The sequence below is a fragment of the Anopheles moucheti genome, chromosome 2 (assembly GCF_943734755.1).
Source record: "Anopheles moucheti chromosome 2, idAnoMoucSN_F20_07, whole genome shotgun sequence".
Lineage (NCBI taxonomy): Eukaryota > Metazoa > Arthropoda > Insecta > Diptera > Culicidae > Anopheles > Anopheles moucheti.
The window spans coordinates 54,371,143-54,395,857 of NC_069140.1; the positions used below are offsets into that span (position 1 = coordinate 54,371,143).

Here is a 24,715-nt window from a genome sequence, read left to right on the forward strand (position 1 = left end):
TTTTCACGCGTTGCACGGAGCATACGCAATTTTCGTGCAGCTCTTGAATAAACGCGATGATCAGTACAACCTCCATTATCCGTGCTCTTTGCTTCCGGACATTCCAACAGTACGGATTACACAAATAATTGAATTGACGTTGGGGACTGTTTGTTTATAGCGTCTACTTGAGAGGCCACATTTTGATTTTACAGTTATTGGCACACCAACTGACGATGCGGGGAAAACATACCTCATCTGGTTTATTAATTTCTTTCTAATGTTTATATCTTTCGAAAGGTGTATTGTTGCTCCTCTATACGGTAATATAACAGATACATATCCTTCATTTCTTCAAATTTACGTGCGCCGCTAATTTTTGTTACTTCTAGGAGGTCTAGAAGCACAAGAATGTAAAAGCTATGGTGTTGTAAAAGTGTTTTCCTGCTTTTTCTCAATTGCAATGATATTTGATAATTCACTTTCATGAATCCCACATTTCCACGCTATTCAGAGTAACAGAGTAGCTAAAACTGCAATTTAACAGTAGAACATTTCCCTGCTCAGATTATGAGTTCGCAACTCGACATCGCTCCAATGATATCATTATACCTTGAAATCATTAAACAGTAATTCATTTCCGCCTATCAGTTGGTCAGATGAGGGTCATCATTGTTTAGCTTTAAAAGGTTGTTTCTCTTTCTATTTCCACCAATGAGGTTCTCTCGATTCGAGACTAAGTAAAATAATAAAGTAAAGAGTAAAAGTGCATAGTACTGCAACAAATATTCCGGATTAGCAGAAGTTAAGAAATCTACTGCGAAATCTGAAAACTACAGACATAAAATGATACAGCTTTTGTGTTGTCGGCACCGGGTCACCCCAAAATCTCAGGAACATCTTTATTAGCCACTGTTATCTTGGTCATTTTACTATTTACAATTAATGTGTCACGCTTAGGCTTTTTAAGGCGATAGTCATAAGAAATGACTCAAACACTTTTTCAACACAATGAGGAGATAAATCATTTCCTTCTTTTATTCGCAATTTATTTATCATAGTGCACCGACCGCAACTTATTCTGTTCTTCACTTTAGAGCCATCACGATTTAGACTTAACTTTCACGATCCTGTCATAGTGGAGGACTTTCATTCTAAGTCAATTTTGGGAAAACCCCTATTAGAACAACCTCTTAACAGCTTAATCGACCGCTGAGACTCAATTGTTAAATGGTGTAAATATTTATGCAGTTGCACAATCTCACAAACACGCGACTAGTGCGGGTAAAACCCGGCGCTTAATTACTACCGGCAACATGCATTAGGGTGCTAGCCCTTGCTGTGTTCAGTTTGCCGGCATCAACACAGTTCGTCTCGTTACCTTGAAATCTTGGCAACAAAAGCTCCAAGCCGCTAACAATCGACGTCATCGATGCCATTTACATTTGTAATGTCACATCTGTATGAAGCTTGAACCAATCGAGAGGGGTCTTGAAATATCTTGAATAGTAAATCATTATTTTAATGATAGCTAGTAAACCTGAACCATCATGTGTGATATAAAATCAAATTATAAATATCTTTTCTAGTATAATGAATGATCATTTTAGCGCTGTCGCATGGTTGGGCCCTTTGAAAGTGTCGTGTGATGCCTTCTGATCTAATAAACCATAGATCGTGAATCGAATCTCATTCGGACAGACCCGTTTGTATCAAGGTCAGATATTTCGTTTACGTGATAAAAAGGGAAGTCTAGTTAGCAATTTAATGGACGGTAGCGAGTCGTTAAACCAGAAATGTTCATTCCATTTCAAAATCCATCAACCGTTGAATATTGATTTTAAAGCGAACTATTTCTTTCAGAATGAAAATAAGCTTAATATTATGCAGTAGACCAAAATAATCCTTCCTAAATCCCTTAAGACATTTTGAGAATCTCAAACTCTGAAGTCCAACGCCAGTGAATCTTCCCCATTTCTCCGCAGCTCTGCTCTGGCAGGCAGCGCCATGCACAGCGGTAGTCTAGCCCGGAGGCAGTTTTTGTGCGTCGTTCGCTCTACACACCGGTTCACCTTTACCAACTATGAAAACTTTGGTCACGGCCAAAACCACACGCCGGATCGTTCACATTTGACCGCAAATCAACAACCGACAGTGCATGGGCCTTCGGGGGACACATGAACTAGGTGTTTATCAAGTTCTATATGCAATTTTTTGGGATATTTTGTTTTACCACGTAATAGGGAAGTGAACATGAAAGACAACACTCCAAAAAAGGATTCCAATGTACCGCGTGTCACGTTATGTGTCGTTCGTTTGTTTCAGCTTTGATCCATAGATTGTATCGTACAAATTAATAATGCTAGTAGCATGTCCGTGAAATTGGGGATTCCAGCGGGATGTTTGATGTCGATGGCATCTTATGCCCTTGGCTATATTTTCAGCTCATGAGCAGAGGAGCTTTTTGTGCTTCCCTATTCTAGATGGACTGACGACAAGCAGACTTTGTATCCTTTGTGGAAGCGACGTACAAAGGAACGCCATCATTATTAGCGTCACTGTGGTCCTTGTAAGATGCTGATTTTTGATTATCTAACGTCCAGATGCAACAGATTGGGAGAAGATCGATTGAAACGAACACCAGCACACCGGAACATGTACCGTTCGTTGCGGATTAGCGTACAGTAATGTTCACAGTTTTCGCACCCGTTATTTAATCTCTTTTCAGAGCGATTTGTCCGCCTAAACAAATTGTTGGAAAACGATCACAATAGCTTTATACACTAGGTTGTGTTCCCCGTTGTGCATAAAATCCCCGAGCGGAACGAATTGAGAGCAAGCGAACCATTTTGTCCACAACTGTAAGCTCGCCCGCTGAAGTGAGCGACTTGTGTGGTAGTGCACGTGGGACGCTTCAGCACACACAAGTCATAAGCGATTCGTTGCTAACATTCGCTGTTCAGTTTCACATCAAACTTAAACCGCTTCGGACGTTTAGGCGTAGTGGGCTCCATCGGTTACCCTTTCTTGGCTGTTTGGCCTGTTGTCTGGTTGTGGGTTGTTTGCCACTAACCGCCGAACAGATACAGTTTGCTACGGTTGTGCGTATTTGCCAGTGTGAATAGTTGAGTTTCTTAAAATAGTGTTTATACGTTTATACCTGATTAGTAGTCGCTTCGTGTGCCAAAGGTTAGTAATAGTTAGTTGGTTAGTTTGCTCTCTCTACGCTACGGGTGCATATCGAATAGAGCTTTTGCGTCGTACAGCTTGAATGCATTTATTTGTTGTGCAGTGTAATTTAGACGCGTCGGTGGTTCCGCACACGGTGGCCCGTTTTTTATTGCCTTGAAGCTTCCGTAAATGTTCTATTAGGCGTCCCAGTACGATCATCGAGTTTCTTGTGGGTTCGTTGCGTATTCAGCAGGCTGCCGGATATAAAATGGTGGTCGGAAGCGAAAACGCACGCAAAAACACCCCAGAATGCCTCCATTTTGATACAGTTTGTTGATCGATCACCCGCGATTACCGTGGGCACGGAAGTTCGAAACGGAACAGCGAATCGGCAGCGGTACAGCTTCCGTAACCATGTTTCTTGTGTAAAGCTGAAACTGAAAGTGAAACAAGTCGAAGAGCCTTTATCGCGCAGAGCAGCACAAAAAAAAAACACATGAAAAACCCCGCCGGGTTGATCGTGGGGCTGTGAAAGAAATTGAGCTCACCGCGCCAACGATCGAGATGACGCACTGAACCGCGTACGTACCCAACTCTCACTCGAGGCCATTTGTGGAGGATCCGGTCTGTGCGGTTTGCGCCCTGCGGGAGAAGGGTTGGCCAACGGGCAAGAGCGCTCCCTGGTGCAAGGGGGAGTCTACATCGTCGGAGGTTAAGTAATAAACACGAACAACAGGAGAATGAAGGAAAGGAGAAACACTTCTTCAATCACTGTAACCACCGGAGTTCCTCTTCCACTTTGGTTAACGCGGGTCTGGGTGGGTACGTGTGTGTGTGTGTGCGAAGCGGGAAGGCCAGCCTGGCGTGCGTTACATAATGGCGGTCCACTATCACGAATGTTAGACGCGGATGACCCAATGCTCGTCGCCGGCTGGCATAACGGACATGCAAAGGGGCCACTGCATTTTGTCGGGTTGCTGAATAATATGTGCGCTTGTGTAGGTGAGGAATACACTATTGCGCATAACAACGTCGTGCGTGCACGCCGTGTTAAGCATACGCTTGGGCCGCGGATGAGTCAAACAAAGTGCGGGTGGCGTTAAAAGGTAGCACATCTGGCTGACCATGTTTGATCAGTTCGCATGGACCTCGTTTTGCTATGAATGGTTCCTTTCCATTCGTGCGCCGATATGTTGCCCCTGAAGTAGAGATTTAATGGTTGTGGTTAGCAAAATTAAAAGAAAACATAGATAGGCTGAGAACCGTAAGAGCTGATATGATTTGTCATGTTTCATTTATATCTGGAAAACAAAGCAAACAAACGTCGAAATGCGATATTTACGACTCTCTGTTGCGCATCCGGTATGTGCCAAGGAGAAAAAAAAACAAAAACCGAAGAAATGAGCTCCTTTTCACACCATCTGCCGCCCTGTCGAAGCCTCCTGGATGGTGGTTGTAATTTGCATTTATTTCAAGGACTTGATATTCTAATTTTCGACCATCCCGCAATGGTGCGGGTGGCTACTAAAAATGTATCGCCGTTGTGTCCCACCCTTCTCGAATGTTTCCAGCACCAACTGCATATGGCAATGATCGTGGCCAGTCACCTATATGTCGGGCATGAAAGTAACAATAAACAATGACTCATGGCAGTGTGTTTGATCCCCACGCGCAAGCGTTGCTCTTGCCAGGTAGAAGTATACGTACGATTTTGCAACCGCTATTCATTTGTGGAAAGTTTGTGAAACATTGATGTAACAGTACAAAAGAAACCGGCGAAATGCACGCGGATGTCGTTAGGCGGATGTGAACAGAAAAATTCGACCGGGAACGTTAAAAATGGCGTTTAAAGGAAATTTGATGCGATTCACTTGAACAAAGTCAATGCTACAGCAACTGCATGAGTCGTACACTTCAAGAGTATCTGAAACATGTTAAGAATTTGCATAAAACGAAACGCTGTTTTAGCCATTCAATGAGCTGTTGGAGGTGTGAAAAATTTCTGATAAGAGCAGTGACGCATACACTACTACAACAACCGCATGTACCGAATTTCACGAGCATAACAACCCTGGTTATGTACCTGTGTTCCGTACAACTATTTGGTTGGAAAACTGCAATAACACGATAACCGCTGGGAAAATCCACCGCATCAAAACGATGCAGTTTTCCCTTTTGTACCACGATTTTTTTTCCACATTGTTTGTAACTACGTCATCGTGGCCGTTTAATTCCCGCTGTTGAAGCTTCGTTTACAACAAATGAATTATGTTCATGTTTCACTATTGAAGCTTGGTTCAGATTGCAGGCGGTTTATGTGGTGAAGAAATTGAACCCGCATTACCTTTCCATTGTGTAAGTTCCTTCCCATCTAATTGTCTCGATTCAAGTCATCGAACTAAAAGGAGTTTTCCCAAACTCTGAAAATAGGTAATAAGCAAAAAAATCTAAATGTTGCTTCCTTCGCCATTCAGCCAAACTCTTGTTTAGTAGACAGATCTGGTTTATCCCCTATATTATAACTAAACAGTATTATGTCAGTTTTTTCTTCAATTATAATGAAAATAATCCAAACAATTTACTTACAAAAATAAAGCAATTTGTCGATATAAAAAAAACAGTAATCGCGATACCAATTGAAAGCGCTGTAATGAACTATAATGGATTAAACCGACCACTAGCAAACGAGAATGGTGAAGCCATTTGGGAAATATATTGTGCTGTGCTAATTTGCATTATAACGGTACACGAGTACATACTGATTCGCGCGAAATCACTTTCATTCAAATGGAATTACCCGCATCGCTATTTACATTGTCAAATGCGGTTATGTGCTCTACCGTACTATTCAGCGGGTGTGTATTTTAACTTGTTATTTAAATTTGAGAACAGATGAACTGCCATCTACAATTTCTTTGGAATAGTTACAAAATACAACTAACAGCAATGCTCCCTTGCATTCCAAATCCAAAGGACAGAATGCAGAGGAAATAAATAGCTTTAAAGGAAACATTCTTATCGGTTATGAGTTATGAAGATTCAGTTTCTGTGACTTCCATTCCATTCCATTGTTTATTTGTTTATGAAAAATGAAGTAAAATACTCATAATAAATTCCCAGGTCGTATATTGAGTAAGTGCCACGCATGAGAATACCAATCGACCAAGTCATTGAGAAAAACGATTAACGTTAAGCGTTAATCGATGGAATTTCAACGAACGAAGAATGTTTTAATATACAATATGCATTCTTATCAATGATACCCTATGGACACGAAAACATCTCAAAGCTTCATCGGGCTACTGATAGTAATAGGAAGCTGCAGGCTAAATGTATTCATGTTTTCAATGTTCAAACACTGCTGTTGTTACTGTGGCGTATTTCATGCACTTCCAAGAAATCTGAAAACCATATCATGAAACCATTTCTTTTCAAATCTGCTGACTGTATTGCGATCCATAAGTAAGTAAGTGCGAATACTCTACCCGTCCACTGTATCATCATGAACTGTTGGGGAATTCCCTCATTAATCAATCACACGCGCGTAAAAGAGTCTTCTACGCAACACTCGACCATGACCGCGAGCAAAACAATCGTGCTTACAGGGTATCGCAATACGACCTAAAAACATTGCGAACAGCCTTAAGTATTCTTGAGTACCAGGAAAGTGTTGTAGTTGTAGAAGAATAACGTGTCATTTCTTATCCTTGAGAATCGATTAAAAATGCATTTCATTAACATTCTGACTATTTGGAGATGACTTCATCTGATTGTTTTGTTTTTTTGTGTTTTAAATCACTCAGAGTTTTTAATTTTCAATATCTAATCGTTTTTCGTGCTTTATATTCTTCTCTTCCAAATAGAACCAAATTCCATTACTCATTGAAAATGCTAAACCTGGTGGGGAAAGGTGGCCGTGTGCTGTTGCTGCTGCTAGGGCTTATCACAATTCTCGTCCTACCGGCCGCCTATGGTCAGTGTTCGCCGGGCGATGAAAAAAAGGCAACGGAAAAATCCGATCCAGATCAGTCCCGTACGCGGCTGTACAAGGGTGAATCGATCTTCACTCTGCAGCTGCTGGATGCTATCAACACTGCAACGCCAAACGAAAATCTTTTCTTTTCACCGTACAGTCTGTACAATGTGCTGCTAATGATGTACTTCGGTGCACAGAATTCGACGGAGAAGCTACTCCGAACCAGACTTAATCTGCAGTGGTCCGATAGTAAGACCACCGTACATGACGCGTACGATACAGCCCGGAAATTGTTGAAGGGTCGATTCAACGAAAACAACAGTGTTGGGTTCAGTTCGGTCGATAAGCTGTTCTTTGGACGCCAGATTCCCATCTCGATCTGCATGAAACAGAAGTTTGCCGACACTATCGAACAGCTCGACTACATGAACCAGCCCGAGGAACAGCGTATGTACATTAACCAATGGGTTGAGATGGCAACACGTGGACAAATCAAGGACCTATTGGTACCTGGCGCCATCTCTCACAACACCAAGCTAGCAATTGCCAACGCGGCTTACTTCAAGGTAGGTTAGATAACGATCGAAACAGCCTAGCAAAGATCATCACTCACACTCTACTTGCACAAATCCAACAGGGCACATGGCAGACTAAGTTCAAGGCTGCTGAAACCAAAAAGGAAATCTTTTATATCTCTCCCGACCGTCAACTATTCGTCGATATGATGCACGTCGAGGGAACGTTCAGTCATGGTAAGCTTCGTTCTTATGCACGACGCCGTTGTTTAAAAGATCACGAAAGCAAATTCTGATTACTTACTTATCTTGTTTGCAGCTGCCAATGAAAAGCTCGGTTGTCATATTTTGGAGCTCCCGTACAGTGCCGGTACTGAGGATGACAACAGTGAAAACAGCGACAATCCAAATCAGGTATCGATGTTTGTCTTTCTGCCACCGGCTGAACCAAACGCACTCTCGAAACTGCTCGCCCGACTGGCCGCCGACACTAACATCCTGCACGAAGTGGTGAACGATGGCATTTCGCGCAAGGTTGACGTAAAGCTGCCGAAGTTTAACATCGAAAAAACGGTTGAAATGAAGCCTGTACTGGAGCGGTTAGGCATGGGTGAGCTGTTTGAGAATACGGCCAATTTCGATAGTTTCACTGACGGGGGAGCAACGATCGGCTTTGATGAAGTGGTACAGAAATCAAAGATCGAGGTAAACGAAGAAGGTTCAGTGGCTGCTTCCGCAACGATTGCCTTTTCGTTCCGATCCTCACGACCGGTCGATCCGGCCATGTTCCATTGTAACCATCCGTTCGTTTTCATCATTTACGATTATGGCACCCGGTCCGTCCTGTTTAACGGGGTTTATCGCCAGCCGGAGTAATGTTCACCGAACGGTAACAGCTCACGGAATCACATTCCAAGTGACTTACTTTAGGGAAACGACTACTATTTTGTTTAGATTTATTTATTTTTTAACCCAAAACACGGCGCCGAAAACGGAAAAAAGCGATCGGTCCAAAATCAACAACAGAAAAAAAGATCGTTGGCCTAACAGAAATCAAATCAGTGCATGTGATAGATTTATTTGTCACTGCATTTTGCTTTACTTTAGTTTCAGGATCAGTGGCGCTTTTTATACTTAACTGTACTTGATCACATTTGTTAAGAAATAAAAAAAAACGACCAGCTTTAAATAGACTTAACGATTTCTTTTTTTAATAACTCTATGTTAATCAATGCTTATCGAAACTAATGATGAAAATGCTTCGAAATGGGTATGAAGCGGAAACGTGTATGCAGTTCTCTTACAGTCGATTACACACAGTGCACACAATTTGGAAAAAATACATATAACTCCACCAGTGGAGGATCAATCCCTTTGGAGGCCCAGGACGGAATTATAAATGAGGCCTCTAATTTTAAAAACGATTAATTGGGGGGCATTGAGGCCCTTGAAATGAGGCAAAGCTAAAGGCGCAGTAAGAAGGGGTTCCTGAACTCACTTTGAATCATCATCATTGGAGAGGGGGCCTATGTATACACCTTTTACTACTACACACATTTTTTGGGGCCTCCGACACGGCGTGGCTCTAGGCGACCATCTACTCCGTCTACCGTTTGATCCGCCGTTGATCCCTTTTCTCAACTCAACCAAGAATCCGTAGATCAAACTATTAAATAAACTTTTAATAAACACACAAAAACACTGTCCACAAAATACTTCATATAAACACTTAGGTACGTAAAAGCGTTTAGAAGAAAGCGTCGCCACCAGCAGATGCTGATCGCGCCTCATAATTGTATGCGGTTTTATGCTGAGTATATAGTTTGCATGAATATACGACGGATACGACGATACGGATAAAGAGCAGTACAATAGATGTTAATATCACATATCACATACATCAGCAGATTGACTCGCGGTACTGTTTGCCTCCCACATTCCCACATGGTTATTCTTCTTCTTGATGACAATCTTTGTCGGGGGACAATAGAGAGCAAAATGGAACGAATTAATCACCGTTAGTGTTTAGTGTCCAGCTCACAACAGCTAGAGGAGCACACGGTCATCTCAGTCGCCATTGCATATTATTTCTAAGCGCTTTTCCTTTCGTCGAAGTCTCTCCGCGCATGCGAGCGGAGCCACCAAAAAGCGACCAGTTTTGTGATTTCTGACACCAAGAGAGCATCCATGAAAGGAGATAACATCAATCTGATCCGCACAAGGATCCGCCATGTTTGTACTTGACGCTTGCTCACGTTATCAGTCACTGTGATGCTATTGATCAATTAGAGATCTTCTACGATTGGCTATTAGTTACACATACTATCGAACTAGGGAGAGCGATCCATAGAGTAAATAGCTCAGCTACTGTGGGGAGAATCCTCCGTCTCGTTTCATCCAGCCAGTTCCTACAGTGCGTGTCATAACTGTACAGCAGGTAAGTTTTTGAATTATTAGGTAGGAAACATGGAGTGCCACTATTTCCGAAGACATTATGTATTATTTATTGTTCGGATATTTTGCAATATTCATATCTCTTGTTGTCATGGAATGTGCGGGGGTTTAGAAGGATGCCATACATAAATATTTTCCATCAATATTCCACATTGTTATTTCCATAAAAATAAACTTGTGTATAGTTATGGTACGCGCTGTGCTGTTTGGATGGACGGAAAGAGATGAAAGATCAGTCGACGGATCAAGCGCTATGATCACTAGAGGGAAGGGTACAGCAAAATGAAATGCTACCACGTGGTACGGAAATTTGTGCTACCTCTTCGTTGATCATGCTCTCTTGGTGTCGGAAACCAAAAATTCCATCGTTTCTGAAGCGTTTTTGACGGATGGATCGGCGCAAAATACGAAAGAGATGCAGGATCCGTTTTGCCTTTTCCCCCTTCACTCTAATGCGTTTGATAGGAATGTGAGAGGAATGTTCATTTATAAACCTTAATTCTAACATTCCGGCCACCAAAGAAATTGAATTTATGGGTGTATATGGGTATGTGCCTTGCCTTGTTATCATTTACAACTATTACAATGAATAAATGTAAACATGGTTTGTTGCTGCATGCTATTCAGTGCCAGTGCCAATCTTCTTATCCAAATTGCTGAGCACATTTGGGTTGAGTAACATTACCAACCGGTTTGTTGCGCGTACGACGTGTTTACCGGATGCTGTGCGCAGCGTCACTTCGCGAACTGTTCCGCCCTTGCCAGGATGAATCGAAATAATACGCCCCATTGCCCACAAGGTAGGATGCATGTTGTCTCGTTTGACGATCACCAGTTGGTTTTCTTTTAGGGATACTGATGTTTGGTGAGAAGTGTTACTTCCACTTGTGGATGCTCGCTTGGTATCACAAGTAGCAAAACTGGCCGATTCCGGGGCATTTTGTCCCAACTTCAAATTTCGGCAGGGGCCTCTTGTGGTACCCTTTGGGGTCCCTTCTAGCATAGGAGACTGGGCCTATGGCCTGGGACTACAACACACATTTTTTGGGGCCCCCAACACGGCGAAACCCTATTCGACCGCCTACTCCGTCTACCGTTTGATCCGCCGCTGAACTCCACAATGTGATCGTACAACATGTTTTAGGAAGTTGAACTTGCCTAACAAATGTCGAATGACACTGACCACCTGCAGGCACTTGCCGAAACACCAGAAGTTAATGAAATCATTCAACAATTAAACAATTTTCACACCACAACAGACCGCGAGGAATGAAATGAGGAGTGAATGAATAAACTCACCTACGACAATATTGAAATATTGCCTGAAGCGTTTAAGGTGAGCATATAGCTCATATAGATACAAGCTCATATAGACGCTAAATCATTCACGCTTATCGATTCAAAGCATTTATACTCATTACTGTTTTTTTCGCACTGCCGTTTTCTAACATGCACCTTGCAGTAAATGTACGTATTCGTTCGTTTATAGCATAATATTTTATTCATTCCGTACACTACTCTCTCGTTTAGTTCTGCATTCGTACTTTATGGGATTCAGACATGGTGATGAGTTTAAGCGTACTGTTGATATTTTTTTCAAAACATTAGTGTGATTCGTTTGCACCTGGTCCAAGCTTTAAGTGTTATGATAAAAATTGTTTGTTGCCGACAGCACCAAAAAGCACCAACGACTGTTAGGTGGAACGATGTGTACACAACCCACTACAGTTTACGAGAAAACGTTAAATGTTGTTCATATATATTTGTTTGTAAAAAACTGTAACAACGCAATGAACTAAAACTCCAAAGTAGCAGCGAAAACACGAAAAAACAGACTCATGGTATTGTTTCATCTATAACTAAACATAAGGTGATTTTTTTTATGAAAATGACTAACAACTTTTTGCCGGCAAGCGTAATGAAATAAGAATCGCGTAAACTGTGAGAAATGTAATGTCTAAACCAGATAAAAATCGCATTGTAACAACCTCTATAACATTCGAATTCTTAACCACGCGCACAACCTAATTTACATCATTATTTTACACTTTGATTCACTCTGAAACAGCGAAACAACAAAATTCGTTCCATCCAATCGTCTTCCATTGCTCAAAACGTAAGAATATACACATTAAAAAAACAACAACGTTCAGAAACAAGCGCGCGGACATGACGACCATTTGTTTCTGGCAAATTGGCATTGGTTTGGTAAAAATTTCAGCATGCCGGAAGAAGGACATCTTGTATCGATGCCTGTTCAAGGAAGGGCAGTTTGCAGAGCATGGACATGAAAAACAATGTCGCCGTATTTTGTTTCTTCTAACCTTTATGTTTAACATTTCTCCACACTATGCACTCCGGTGTACCTTAGAATCAGTAAAATGTTTGACTTATTTCTTAAATTGAGTTTTTTTTCCATAAAATGGCGAGCACCAGCGCAGTGATGTTAAGCGAGCGAACGAACGAACAATAGCGTTGCCAATTGTATTTGCTGTCTAGCTTAACACCGGTCTAACAGTGCCCGAAATCGAAACAGCCGTAATTTTCGCACCAAGCTCATCATCGACGAGCGCAATGAACAGCTTGACGGAATTGATTCGACTGAAAGTGAAAGAGACGTCGATCCTGACGGACGGAAACCAGCGAGTGAGCGTTGGTTGCGCTGGTTGCTGCGTTGACAGGGAAAGAAAACCCGGCAACTACCGTACCGCAATCTTCTCCAGACCGATCCCCGCTCTGCGCCTGTACCAAATGCGGGATTTCTTGGTTTCGCTTTGTTCTGCTCGTTGGTTCAAAGATGGTTCTGCAGAAACGATAACAATTTCGTCTCGTAGTGTTTGCTTGCTTCCAAGTTACGCAGCGAATGGCGCTCGTTCGGGTACACCTGCAGCTGGTAGGGTTTGTTCGCACGAACCAAGCGGCTGACCAACTGTGAGGTATGGTAAAAGTGCACATTTTCGTCGATAAGACCGTGGATGATGAGCAAACGGTTGTCCCTGTGGGAAGTTGAATCGAACGAAACGAAATAAGCGCTGGCGGTCCAGAAGAGAGCACAGTATATAACGAACTTACTCGTCAGGAAACTTTTGAATGTAGTTGAGCACTGAACCAGCAGTATATCCAGAGCGATTGTTATCCGGCAGGTCCATGTAGCGTTCGGTGTAGCCTGTATCATAATATTCCCAGCTTGTTACAGGCGCTCCAGCAATAGAAACTTTAAAAATATCCGGGTATTGCACTAGTCCCATCAGACTTAAATAACCACCTAAAATGGCAATACACACACACATACCCAATAACAACTAGTGGACTTGTAAAGCACGCACTTAATGTACACTTACCATAGGACCATCCATGTATTGCCACCCGGTCCATATCGATGTAGCCAAGCTGGTCGGCCAGAATTCGCAGAACCTCAACCTGATCAGACAGCTCAACCGTGCCCATCCGACACCGGATATATGACTCAAACTCGACGCCTCTATGGCGTGAGCCGCGAGAATCGACACATATCACACAATACCCTTGCGAAGCGAGCATGTGCATTCGAAGTTGACGCATTCCCTGAAAAATAAAACAAAAATACAACATCGTTTCAAATGACAGCCAAAGGATAATAGCCGTATCGAACTTACTTTAAACGTATTGCTAACCGTTTGCACCTCCGGGCCACCATATACGTTTAGAACGGTAGGGTACTTGACGCCAAGCGTGAAATTGTGTGGTTTGAACACCATCGCGTATAGTACGTCTCCGGTCGAGATCTGTGGGCTGTAAATGGAGGGGTTGTACAGGGTATTTTCCGAGGGCCCGCCCTCGGCCAGAAAGCCCACCGAGATCAATTCCAGCGTATCGATTGCCGAAGATGGCGACAGACTGCATCCATTGCTGTTGCCGTCCGTATCATGCCTTATTCGTATTAATTCCCAAGATGGCAGCGTCGAGATATTACAGTACGTTTGTAGAAATAGTGTACAATCCTGCGGAGACAGGTAACGGTCAAAACTCATCTAACGGTTTGCTTACCAATGTTAGCAACTTACATCGTTAAACTCGACGGTGAACGAAAACCCGGGCATTGTAAGAAGTCGCAGTTGGTTTGGCTTCGCAAGACTTACCACGTACAGGTGCTTCTCTAGAGGCGTCTCCCGAAGTCCCATAAAGTACACCAATTGGCGCACCCTATCAAACCAAACATTTCGTCCTAGCACCTCCCAGTTGCCGCAGGTCAGCGTCATCTTGTTGACGATGCGTGGTATCAGCGTACTGCCGATGCAAGCCATCGATGGAAGAGAGTGATCCGTGCCGCTAGATATTGCTTGAAAGTTGGCGTTATTCGCTTCCTCATGTCCATGATGTTTGTGGTGTACATTGCTATGGTTGGTGTTTTGATGAGTTCCGACGTTATTGCTATTACAACTACTGCTACTACCGCTACTATTGCACCCATGCGGGATAAGACTAGACGTAATCAAGTACAGATGACGATAGCCGGTTTCCTCGGAAGCCCACAGAAACGTCACCTCCTGCTCGGACAGCTTGACAAACTGTAGCACATCGTGCACGTTCACCCAGCTGTTGGACGTTTCCGAATAGATCACCTGCAGTGGGCGCGTGGATTTGTCCAGCGGTGAGCGCCAACCAGAAGACGACTTTCTTTGCGGGTGAGCATGATGTCCATGAAGCTGTTGGGAAGGATGTTGTCCCGGAGAAGAACCGTACGACGGTGCAGCGGCAGTACTGTTTGGGCCAGCGGCAGTCGTCGTTGCGGTACCTGCCGCACCACAATTTGGCGAAGACGAAGAGCTGCTGTAGATTTCACAAAAATTATCCAGCGGCAGTAGTACAAGCTCAAGTCGCTGCTGCGGACGATCGAGCAATTGTGCCCAAATGCTAAAAAAATAAAGATATGTTCAAGTGCATAATTCGAATCGTTTTACTAGTGTCTATCATTACTCACTGCTTCGAGTCGGGTGTCCAACCGATGCGCACAATATATTCCAACCAGGGGAAGGCGAACGTTAACGGACACTGTAGCTCTTTGACGCAGATTTCCGTAATACGCAGGTTTTCCGAGAGTCTAAATTGTACCAGTTTTAACTTGGATTTCGCATTCGGGGTTCCGGCACGCGGAAATCGATACTCCTCGTAATCTCGACCAGACGACTGGGAAGATGGAAAGGTGTATAAACTAACATCACTCTCGTCTACCTCCTCATACACGATGCGATAGATCTCGTCTGAAAGAGAAAAGTTGTAAAGGAAACTAATATAAGTACAAATAATGATAAATACAAACACACATTGTTTTACAGAGATGGCTTTATACTGTCAAATGACCATTTATATTTAATCAATTGTTGATATTGTTGAATACTTCTAACCAATAAAGCTGACCGAACCAGTTAACTACACAGTGTTCATGTTCTGTTTACCACTTCCATTTAAGAAAGGGTTTGAGGATAATTTCATAACGATTCAAAGAGCGTCTAGAAAATTCACTCATGAGTGTGCAAAGCAAAAAAAAGCAGAGAAGAGCCGAGCCGAGCAAAGAAGACATGTAATCTGCAGAACTCAGGTTAACGCTTAGAAAAGCGTGCCCCTGGTAAGCGGTGATGCTGCTGCCGAGCAGTTACATTTCCTGTCCAAATGTATGCGCAACCCCTGCGCAACAAGACAACCATCACGTGTTTACGCGCACGCGCCCCCGTTTCGCGTTACATTTTAGCGCTCTGCCGTTGCACCAGTAGTTTACTGAGAGGACAGTGTTTATCCTAGTTTTACTGTTTTGGTGTTTGACATTAATCAAGTGAAAGGAGGTTTTTTATATTAAAAACAAAACGTACCAAATACTGACGTTATAATACGTTCTTTAAATTGGTAAATGTAATGAGCATGCTCTTTTGTATTGTTTCTTTAATATTTTTTCTGCGCTCCATTAGAAACATTACAATCATTAAATCCATTAAATGGCTTAAGTTGCTAAAAATCTTGTAAATATTTTAAGTGAATTTCACAATGCCTACTTGTTACCGTACCACGCAGATTGCATAACAATTCAATCAAGATCAAGTTAGCAGCGATTATTGCGAGTAAATTGCACTTGTTCGGTCTTTTATTTGCAACTCAACACTATCCCTCCCTCTTACCGTGATGCATGCGACAGGACATGTCTCTGGTTTAGTTAGTTGTAGTCCCATTTTCGTTAAACACTTTAGCAATAACTTCATACGATCGTACTGATCCATTCAATCGAAATGGATTTGCCAATGGAGAGTAAACTCAATAAAACAAAAATAAAAAAACAAACCCAGATAAAACCCAATAGAAACCTACTTTTTGCCGACGACACATGGTACAGTAAGAAGCATTGGATAACGCATACTGATCTAGTCGCGATGGACGCGATCAGCTGTGGTGTGCAACCGTCTCGACGGAGAATTGTTGCGTTACGGTGCTGCTGTCCGTGCACTTTTCACTTTCATCAACACTCGATCTAATGGCCTGATGACCCGAAAAGGTGACCACACACTCCCGTCCGGCCGTAATTATTACATGATCGAACGTTATTATCTCGCGCGAAGGGCCATTTTTAGTCGGCATTTAACAGGTCGCTCTACCACACACACAACATTATTAATGGGGAGTTAATCGGAGGCGACCAACATACATTAATGTTGGCAGATGGTGAATAAATGCCACCAATTTCACTGGGCCCGATACGGTGATGGAGAGTCACAGATAGGATGGATTTGAACAAATAGTTCAAAGTTAACACTGGATGCGCGAGACGACTATTTTCTGTTATGCAATACTCTCCCTGGGCAGTGCCGTTTGTAGAATGTTGTTTACTATTATGTAGATAGGATCAATTTTGCTGTAGCATTTTGTACATGTAACGTTCTGCAGTAACTGTTTTTTTTTTTAACGAAAAGGAGTATTGAAAAACTTAATTATTATTAATTATTAGTTATTTGCTAAATATGCCTCTCATAAGAATTTTAAATTAATTTCTTAAAACTTTTTCAACAATTTGCTGTTTTCAGTTTTCTCAGATAAAAACCATATATTAATATTCTCTAGGAAAGGTAAACGAAACAGATCAATTTAATGTTTTTCCATGTCTATCAGCAGACATGCACGATTTGTCGCTAGTGAATTTATTTATTTACAAAACCTAACCACCAAAAGGAGCCTCTCCTCAGTGCCAGTGGGACTTCTTTTTGATGTGAATCGAAACGGGAACAGTCTTTTCGATGTACACCGGCTTCTTAATAATGACCGGTACCGGCTTCTCAATGTGGACTGGGTATGGTTTCGGCACCTCGACGTACTCCTTGTGGATGACCGGCACCTTCACTGGTACCTTCACCGGGTACGGCACGGGACGGTCAATGTGTACCTTTTTCTCCACTACCACCGGCACCTTCTTCTCCACGATGACCGGGACCTTTTTCTCCACCTCGACCGGGTACGGAACCTTCACCTCGACCGGCACGTGTTTCGTCACCTCCACCGGATAGGGTACCGGGACCTTCTTAACGATCGTAACATGTTTCACCTCCTCCTTGTGACCGCCGAAATCATGTCCACCAAAATCACCGCCGCCGAAGGAAGATTCGTGACCCGAGCCAAAGTTCCACAGATCCCGCTTGGCTTTGCCACCTTCGAGAGCGGCACCGGCAACGAGCGCTAACGCCATGGACAACACAATGAAAGACTGCAGAGCAAAAGTTAAGTGGTTTAGCAATTAGAACCACCATAAAACAACCTAACAAACCCAAATGTGCGTTGTTTTACCTTCATTATGATTTACGGTTGAATATGGGAAGTTAATTCAGCTGCCGGTACCAAAGCTACTTATCGGAATCACTACAGTTGGAACACTAGAGACACTTGTTCGTTAACTTGATGCTGCTGATACTACACGGTTCGGTTCGGAATTCGACCTGTGTCTTGCTGCAGAACACCGACGAATGATGCTACTGTGCTGGTCACTCGGTGGTTTTATAGTTACGCGCCTAGCGGCCTGCGTCCATGCGTGGTGGGCACGAACAACTGAAAATCGGCCGACTTTCAACCAGAAACCAGGGGTAGGGAGCAGAAACCTCTTCTCGAGACGCATCGGGCCATATACGACTTTTGCGGCAATCCTTTCTGCCGTGCCCTTTCCTTCAAATGTTCTCCATAACCTCTTAGCTTGGCATTTCCCGTCGGTGGATACCAAAGCTATTTGCTGCTTTGGTTGCCCTGAAAGCTTCACCCGGTACAAATTTTCGGGAGCCAATTGGTTCGTGTGCAAACAAATAGTGACACGCGATGCACCGGAGCACCAGCATTATTGCAAACAACGAAAACCGTTCAGTAAACGGTTGTGTTTGTTAACTTTGTGTTACATGCAATTAGCTATATTTACGAACCAAACGCATAACCAACCCGCACCAAATCAACCATAAGAGTATTCAGATTATCACATAAACTGGGTGCCAATTCTCCGATGGCTCCCGTAAGACCAATGGGCGACCAATTCGGGGTCAAAATAGTACAAGGTATAGATACTTTGTATTACGTACATATAATTATATATTTACTCGATTCGATGATTTACATCGGCACACGAAGACGACATTTTTAAACATTTCAAACACGTCACCTAATCGATGATCGCGATCGGTCGATAATGCTTCACCAACTTAGCCGAAGCCGTGTATGTGTCTTTATGCTGTAATGCTGTAACAAAGTTTAAAGCAAAAATTTCGAATACGAAAAAAAATTAAAAGGTAAGCAAAAGTAAATAGTTTATCGAAAACAGTTCCCAAAGCTACCGACGAAAAGGAACTCTCTCTTTCTATACATGATAAACATGATAGTAAATATACCGTATATATTATATAAAGAACATATATTGAAAACTTTAAACACCCTTTGTTTAACACCATTCTAGAAAAACATGAAGTTAGGAATTGGCGAGAATATTCGTAAACTGGTATCAATACAGGCAGTCCCAGAAATACGCTATGATCCAGGAAAGTTTCGTGTAACTCGAATTTCCGCGTATGTTGAATCCTTATGCAAAATTGTTAATACTTCAAAGTTACATAGCTGACTTCATTCTGTCTACTTTATTTATTCCGCAATTCAGGCGATTTTTCAACATACGTTTACATAAATTAAAAGCAAATGTTTTATATGACAAGAAAAGGAATTTTTGATCAATCTTCACATGTTTTTGCGTAGATTGTGTGTCGAACAGTCAAATTTCGAAGAACCTCGTATAGAAGGAGCCGCGGTGGTATATGAATTCTTCTGAACACGTAGAAAAACACGGAAATAAGTGTGGTATAGGCCGAAAGCCACCTAGACCAGATAGCTGGTAATGCTCGCCATGCCATCGGTTAGTGCACGAGGATATTTGGTCATTCCTGCTACAGGTCAGGTAAGCTGTATGAATGTTAAGCGATTGCCATCTCCATATCAGCGTTTACTTCTTAACGTAACGAACATCATCATTCAACCATGGTTGAACACTATTAACACGTTAGCAGAACGAAGAAAAAACCGCCACTTGAAACAGAATTGCAAACCATGCAAATAACGATAAGCAGCGGCTTAACACTGCTGCATTTGTTGATCGCCAAAAGCGTAAAGGAAACACACAAAAAAACGATGCATGTGCAAGATGCGTCCATGCATGCATATCCATACACCGCATCGTGAAACTTCCCCCACGTGTGAACGAATGCGTTTGCGTATGCTGAACGCAGTACGCACGTTCTGTGTTGAAACACAGAGTTGGTGAAATTACACGTCGAATTACCAACCCAATCCCATTCGATCACACACAACCAGAGTGAGAAGGTGAAGTTCGGTTCAAAGGAATTGAGTTGAGAAGCGTAGCGCGCACCCTGGTGGTGTGCGGCTAATGTATCACATCGCATCCAGAAGAGTCAATCGACGAAGGTGCGAAACAATCGCAGAAACGCCTATTGTGCTTCGCAAACGCCACGGTCTGTCCCAATCGATCGCACCGCGTTCGCGTTCGAGTCTGTGCCACCGTCATCCCCCGGTTGTTAAGGTGCAATCGAACGCTGATAATTATTTGCTGGTGGATCATTTTCCGTAGTGTTTCGGTAATGTGGTTTAGCAAAACACGACACAGCTATTTAGGTTGATGTCGATACGGATAACGATGGATGGCTCGCTCGCTGTGTATGGTTCGCACCGTAAGCCGTTGCAGTGGGTGTCGTACCGATGAATTGAATTTTAAACACTGAACCACCGTACATCCTACAATGTAGAATGTTTCAGTGGTCTTACTGGTATCATCAAGAGACGTTTTCTTCCAATTTAAGAAACTGTCGGTCTGGGTGATCCCTGTTCTAGCTTATCCAGTTTTAATATTATTCTGCTTTTTTTAAATATTCTGCAAATCACGCATACAGCATAATTGTGTACAGCATAGACTTTACAAACCAGCACGTCGCCAGTTTAATGACCTTTTGCAACACAACTCATCGATGCGGCAATACATTATGGTTGGTAAAATAGAAAGCATTGGACCAACTCTCCGCCATAGAAAATATGATCATATCTCGCATTTAGTCACCATTCATCAGAAACCTATTCGAAAAGGAGATTGCGGTCAGATACGGTGAAGGTCGCACATACACACGTGTTCGTACGATCATCTCACGTCTTTTCTTTTCTACCGGGTTTTTTTTTTGTGTGTATTTATTTCGAATTATGCCTCGCTATTGGGTTTCGATTCATCATTCAACCTATCGAAAAATGAATCGTCCATAGTTGCACCAGATTTACACACGAATCGCGAGGATCATTGACCCCAGTTATTTCGTAAAACATAGATTTCGTGCAATACAGATCCCATGGTGTGCACAGTGTATTTGTTAAATGTTGTGAAACTAATATCATGCTAAATTAGTCAAAATATAAAGAGAATGTTAGTATCCTAAAAAAAACAAATAAATAAATGAACAGAATACAACAATTCTGGATTTAAAATAAAATACGTGACACAAAATGTATACATTGTTAAACGAATCACGACACCACTTAATTCAATTAATTCCATTGGATTGAAAAAGAAAACAAAGTAATTAGCGCAATGGAAACAGATACCCACGGCCGTTTCAAAATCACAAAGCACATGCCATACACCTCCCATACACAATAACCGTTTTTGCACGGTGTATTAAAATACACCATATTTGCGTTGTAAATCATTAACAGCATCGCTAAATTAGGAAAACGAATGCAACAAATTGGCGGCGAATCATTATTGTTTAAACAGACTCGTACGATCATGATCATGGTATGTCGATGTTGATGCATGTGGCGAAAACCATAACCACATAGTATTCCTTCACAAATGCATGCCCACTATAGACTTAGCGCAAAGGAAGGGATTGAAACCTTTTGTCAAAGGTGGGAGAACTTTGCTCGGTGTACCATATACATCAAATGCTTCACGAGCGATAGTCAGTAGGTGAGTGTGTCTAAAAAGTGTAAGGCGAACCATCCCTTATTTTCGGCGCCTATTATAGTGACAGAAGTTAGGGACAGCGTATATTTGGTGATAAAACGGCGCAATTAGTACTTTCAATTCAAACTTTCAAGGAAACCGTTGTAAGTCAGTGTGTCAACTACGGGCCGCCGTCACTAAACACACGCTTTATGATGAGGAGAATTAGGATGACATTTCCGTAGCACAGATCAGTTAGCCGGATGCCGGATAATGTTACGATTTGTTGCATAGTTGCAAGTTAAACCATTTACCAGGTACATGGTGTTTGCAAGGTGCCTGGTGGTATGTCATTGTACATCGTCTACCCAAACCCAACAGAACACGGAAAACAGCTTTACGTAATCGGTCGAGTGCTACAGTATACATTAAATGTCACCTGCTAAGCAATGTAATCAAGTGCGATTATCTTACAGATTGAGGTGAAACAAGCATCTGTACAAAATTGACAAGGACGCAGAGTTCTTTGCCCTGCTTTTTTGTTCGTAAAGAACGGCCTAGTCGTATTGCTTTTCGTTGCTTTAAGTGTGGTTGGTTGAGAGCTATCGGCATTCGATTTTGAGCCATAGCTGAAACTTCGTTAACTAAACAGTCCTTAAATGAGCGAAACGCACAAGACATGAGACAAAAAAAAACTGTAATATAGAATTTCTACTCACCGTGACTTTCCGGTTGCCACCAAAAACCCTGGTATCGACTAAATTCTTCCTGCATCACGTACGACGGTACGCCCGCTGTCAGTGGATCCTCGGCGAACGATCGACGACCATCGTGAGCGTACGTAAGCCGCTCACTGTGGCCACTATGCGTGTGCACTACCCAAATGTCCCCATTGCACACGAATGCCACCAGATCCGAGTTTTGTGGACATATCTGCGGATCGATCACCGCCGCCCGCTGCGAAAACCGTAGCTCCGAAGGGAAGAGTGTATTTTCCTGTAAAAGATTGCGCAAATGCATGCGATATCTTAGTAACGTCCAAACATCCGATTAATGAAACGACCGTCTATGTTACACATACCTCGTAACCCGTATCCAGACATTGATACAGTGTGGTACAGGCAGGAAAGACTATTTTGCCGCTCGATTTGTGGAGCTCGTACGAGGTGATTCCCCAGATCGAGAGACGTTTTCGTTCGAGCATAAGCTGTACCTCGCGGGAATTGGCTGTCGGTAGATGGCCCAGCACGGACTCGAGCAATTGGTGCCACTCGAGGAGACGCTTTTGTTGTGTACCGGACCGCAGATCGTCCACGTCGATATCATCACTGTCCGCCGCGTGGTTTTCCCTTTCGCAGCGTTTGGCTTGAGTATTTGGAACATCCACGTAAAACAGTATTGTATCCCAACCGTTAGCCGGCGGGGGACTGAGAAAGTACACACGGGTCCTTCCATCGGACAGTGTGCGAAAGTTCACGCTCATCGGAAAGGATGCGGCCATCGTTGTGGCCATTTGTCGACGCGATTCGTTAACGATGGATTTCAGCTCGGACCAGCTTTTCTTACGTGGTATCGTACAGGCCGTAGTTGTTTCCCACCGGCCGGTAGACGTGATTCCGTTTGCTAACGTAGCAGCTGCGCTTACCCTGCTGCCCGGTACACTGTGTCGCGATGAATACTGTGGATAGTTGCCTAGGTAGCTGGTAATGTCCCCATCGGTTGCCATCAGGCAGGAGGAGGAAGGATGTGCGGTGCTCGGTGGGCCACTGTTTGCCCCACCACCACCTCCTCCGCTACTGCCATCCATTCTTCTCCGTATCTTCGACCAAAATCGGGTTGCTTCCTCCAAGTTGACAAGCAGCGTTAACAATATCCCTACCAGATGACCTAGATATAGTTCACCCAGCTTTTCCAACCGCTCCTGAACCCCCGTTTAAATCGTGATCGGTTAGATGACGTAGCGCCCCTAAAGATTTTCCGCAGGATGTATAGAAATCGCTTCAAGATTCGTTGGTTTACTGGCTACTTCTACCACGACACGCTGCCAATATTCGTGCAGCAGCAAATGTTACACATTTCCCTCAGAACCGGTCACGATCAAAATATTTTCGAGGGAGGCTCGATCGGCGGTTAACACAGCACCATGCCGCCCCGGTTCCGTACCAGGTTGAACTCGAGGCCCCTTATCACTTGCGGCCTTTGCCTACGGCTATCAAATGAGCGAGCGATACGGCGAGGTGCGTTTGACGTTACGTTCGTTTATTTATGTATTCTTTTTCCTTCCTTTTCTCTCGCTCCGTTTGGCGGACACAATCCGTCGATACGGTTACGCGCGACGCACTAAATAAGCAACACGAAACACGAATTTAAGCAAAGAAAAAACTGACACACATACACGCAGGACACGATTGTGTCACGTAAGATGGTTTAGTGAAACATATTTAGAAGCAACAACGCAGTGCGTTTTACTTTTTGATAGGACGGTCGATTATCCCGCACACAATCTTCTTAATGACATTGTTTTTGCTTTGCCATTTTTGCACTACTTTTTTACATGCTGCAATCGTTTTGTGGTACGCTGTCGTATCGTATGCGTATCATACAGACGGCAAGAATGCTTTTCTCGTATTGGTGCTGAAGGAAGGGCTGGAAAAGCGCAAGTAACCTTACGCAGTACCTACGCAACTAGGGAACCTCTCCGCAGCAGGGAGGCTAAAGTGAATTCGATTCTACAATAACACACCACCAACACAACGCACGGACATGGCAAGTAATAGTAAATGGCCATAAAGGAAGACACGACTTCCTCGACCCGATAGCGCCAGATACTTTCTCTTTTCAAGGGGGATTATCGTTTCACTTTTCTTCCTTCTGCTTTTCTTTCACCTTCACTGCTGGCGCAACCACCGAGCACTGCTGAGCTAGGTTGTTGCTAGACTTGCTGTTACTGTTATTGTTATTGTTCACCGTTATCGTTCGTGGTCGTTGGCGGATTGGGCTTTTGCAGATTTCATTCGCGTTTTTGACAGGTGTGCTGGCCGCCCTACCTTCCCTCGTTGTGTTCCTCGACCAGCCCTTACAATTTCTCACGCACCAACCATTTGTTTTTACTTGCGTACCCTGGGTGGTACAATCGGG

At 43.1% G+C, this 24,715-nt stretch overlaps 2 protein-coding genes across 2 annotated transcripts; one reads left to right on the forward strand and one right to left on the reverse strand.

The window, feature by feature from the left end:
* The first annotated feature begins 2,956 nt into the window (after window positions 1-2,956).
* On the forward strand, window positions 2,957-8,834 carry LOC128305651 (serine protease inhibitor 88Ea-like). Its single transcript, XM_053043251.1, has 4 exons — window positions 2,957-3,168; window positions 7,014-7,692; window positions 7,764-7,878; window positions 7,961-8,834. Exons 2-4 carry the CDS (start codon window positions 7,039-7,041, stop codon window positions 8,515-8,517), a joined length of 1,326 nt encoding a protein of 441 aa, XP_052899211.1. The 5' UTR covers window positions 2,957-3,168; window positions 7,014-7,038; the 3' UTR covers window positions 8,518-8,834.
* A 2,772-nt stretch (window positions 8,835-11,606) lies between these two features.
* Window positions 11,607-23,953, reverse strand: LOC128299508 (dipeptidyl peptidase 9). The gene is made up of 8 exons (XM_053035495.1): window positions 22,659-23,953; window positions 22,297-22,573; window positions 15,056-15,335; window positions 14,139-14,988; window positions 13,731-14,075; window positions 13,437-13,659; window positions 13,168-13,360; window positions 11,607-13,091 (listed from the first exon to the last, which is right to left on the reverse strand). Exons 1-8 carry the CDS (start codon window positions 23,382-23,384, stop codon window positions 12,887-12,889), a joined length of 3,099 nt encoding a protein of 1,032 aa, XP_052891455.1. The 5' UTR covers window positions 23,385-23,953; the 3' UTR covers window positions 11,607-12,886.
* Window positions 23,954-24,715: the final 762 nt, after the last annotated feature.

What these genes read in the sequence shown, in the direction of transcription:
- LOC128305651 (XM_053043251.1), top strand. Translation starts at nt 7,039, where the DNA reads ATGCTAAACCTGGTGGGGAAAGGTGGCCGTGTGCTGTTGCTGCTGCTA. An exon ending in CCAACGCGGCTTACTTCAAG is followed by an intron (nt 7,693 to 7,763) that starts GTAGGTTAGATA and finishes CAAATCCAACAG; the next exon opens with GGCACATGGCAGACTAAGTT. An exon ending in CGAGGGAACGTTCAGTCATG is followed by an intron (nt 7,879 to 7,960) that starts GTAAGCTTCGTT and finishes TCTTGTTTGCAG; the next exon opens with CTGCCAATGAAAAGCTCGGT.
- LOC128299508 (XM_053035495.1), bottom strand. Translation starts at nt 23,384, where the DNA reads ATGGATGGCAGTAGCGGAGGAGGTGGTGGTGGGGCAAACAGTGGCCCA. An exon ending in GTGGCAACCGGAAAGTCACG is followed by an intron (nt 15,336 to 22,296) that starts GTGAGTAGAAAT and finishes TTTCTCTTTCAG; the next exon opens with ACGAGATCTATCGCATCGTG. An exon ending in TCACCGTCGAGTTTAACGAT is followed by an intron (nt 14,076 to 14,138) that starts GTAAGTTGCTAA and finishes CTGTCTCCGCAG; the next exon opens with GATTGTACACTATTTCTACA.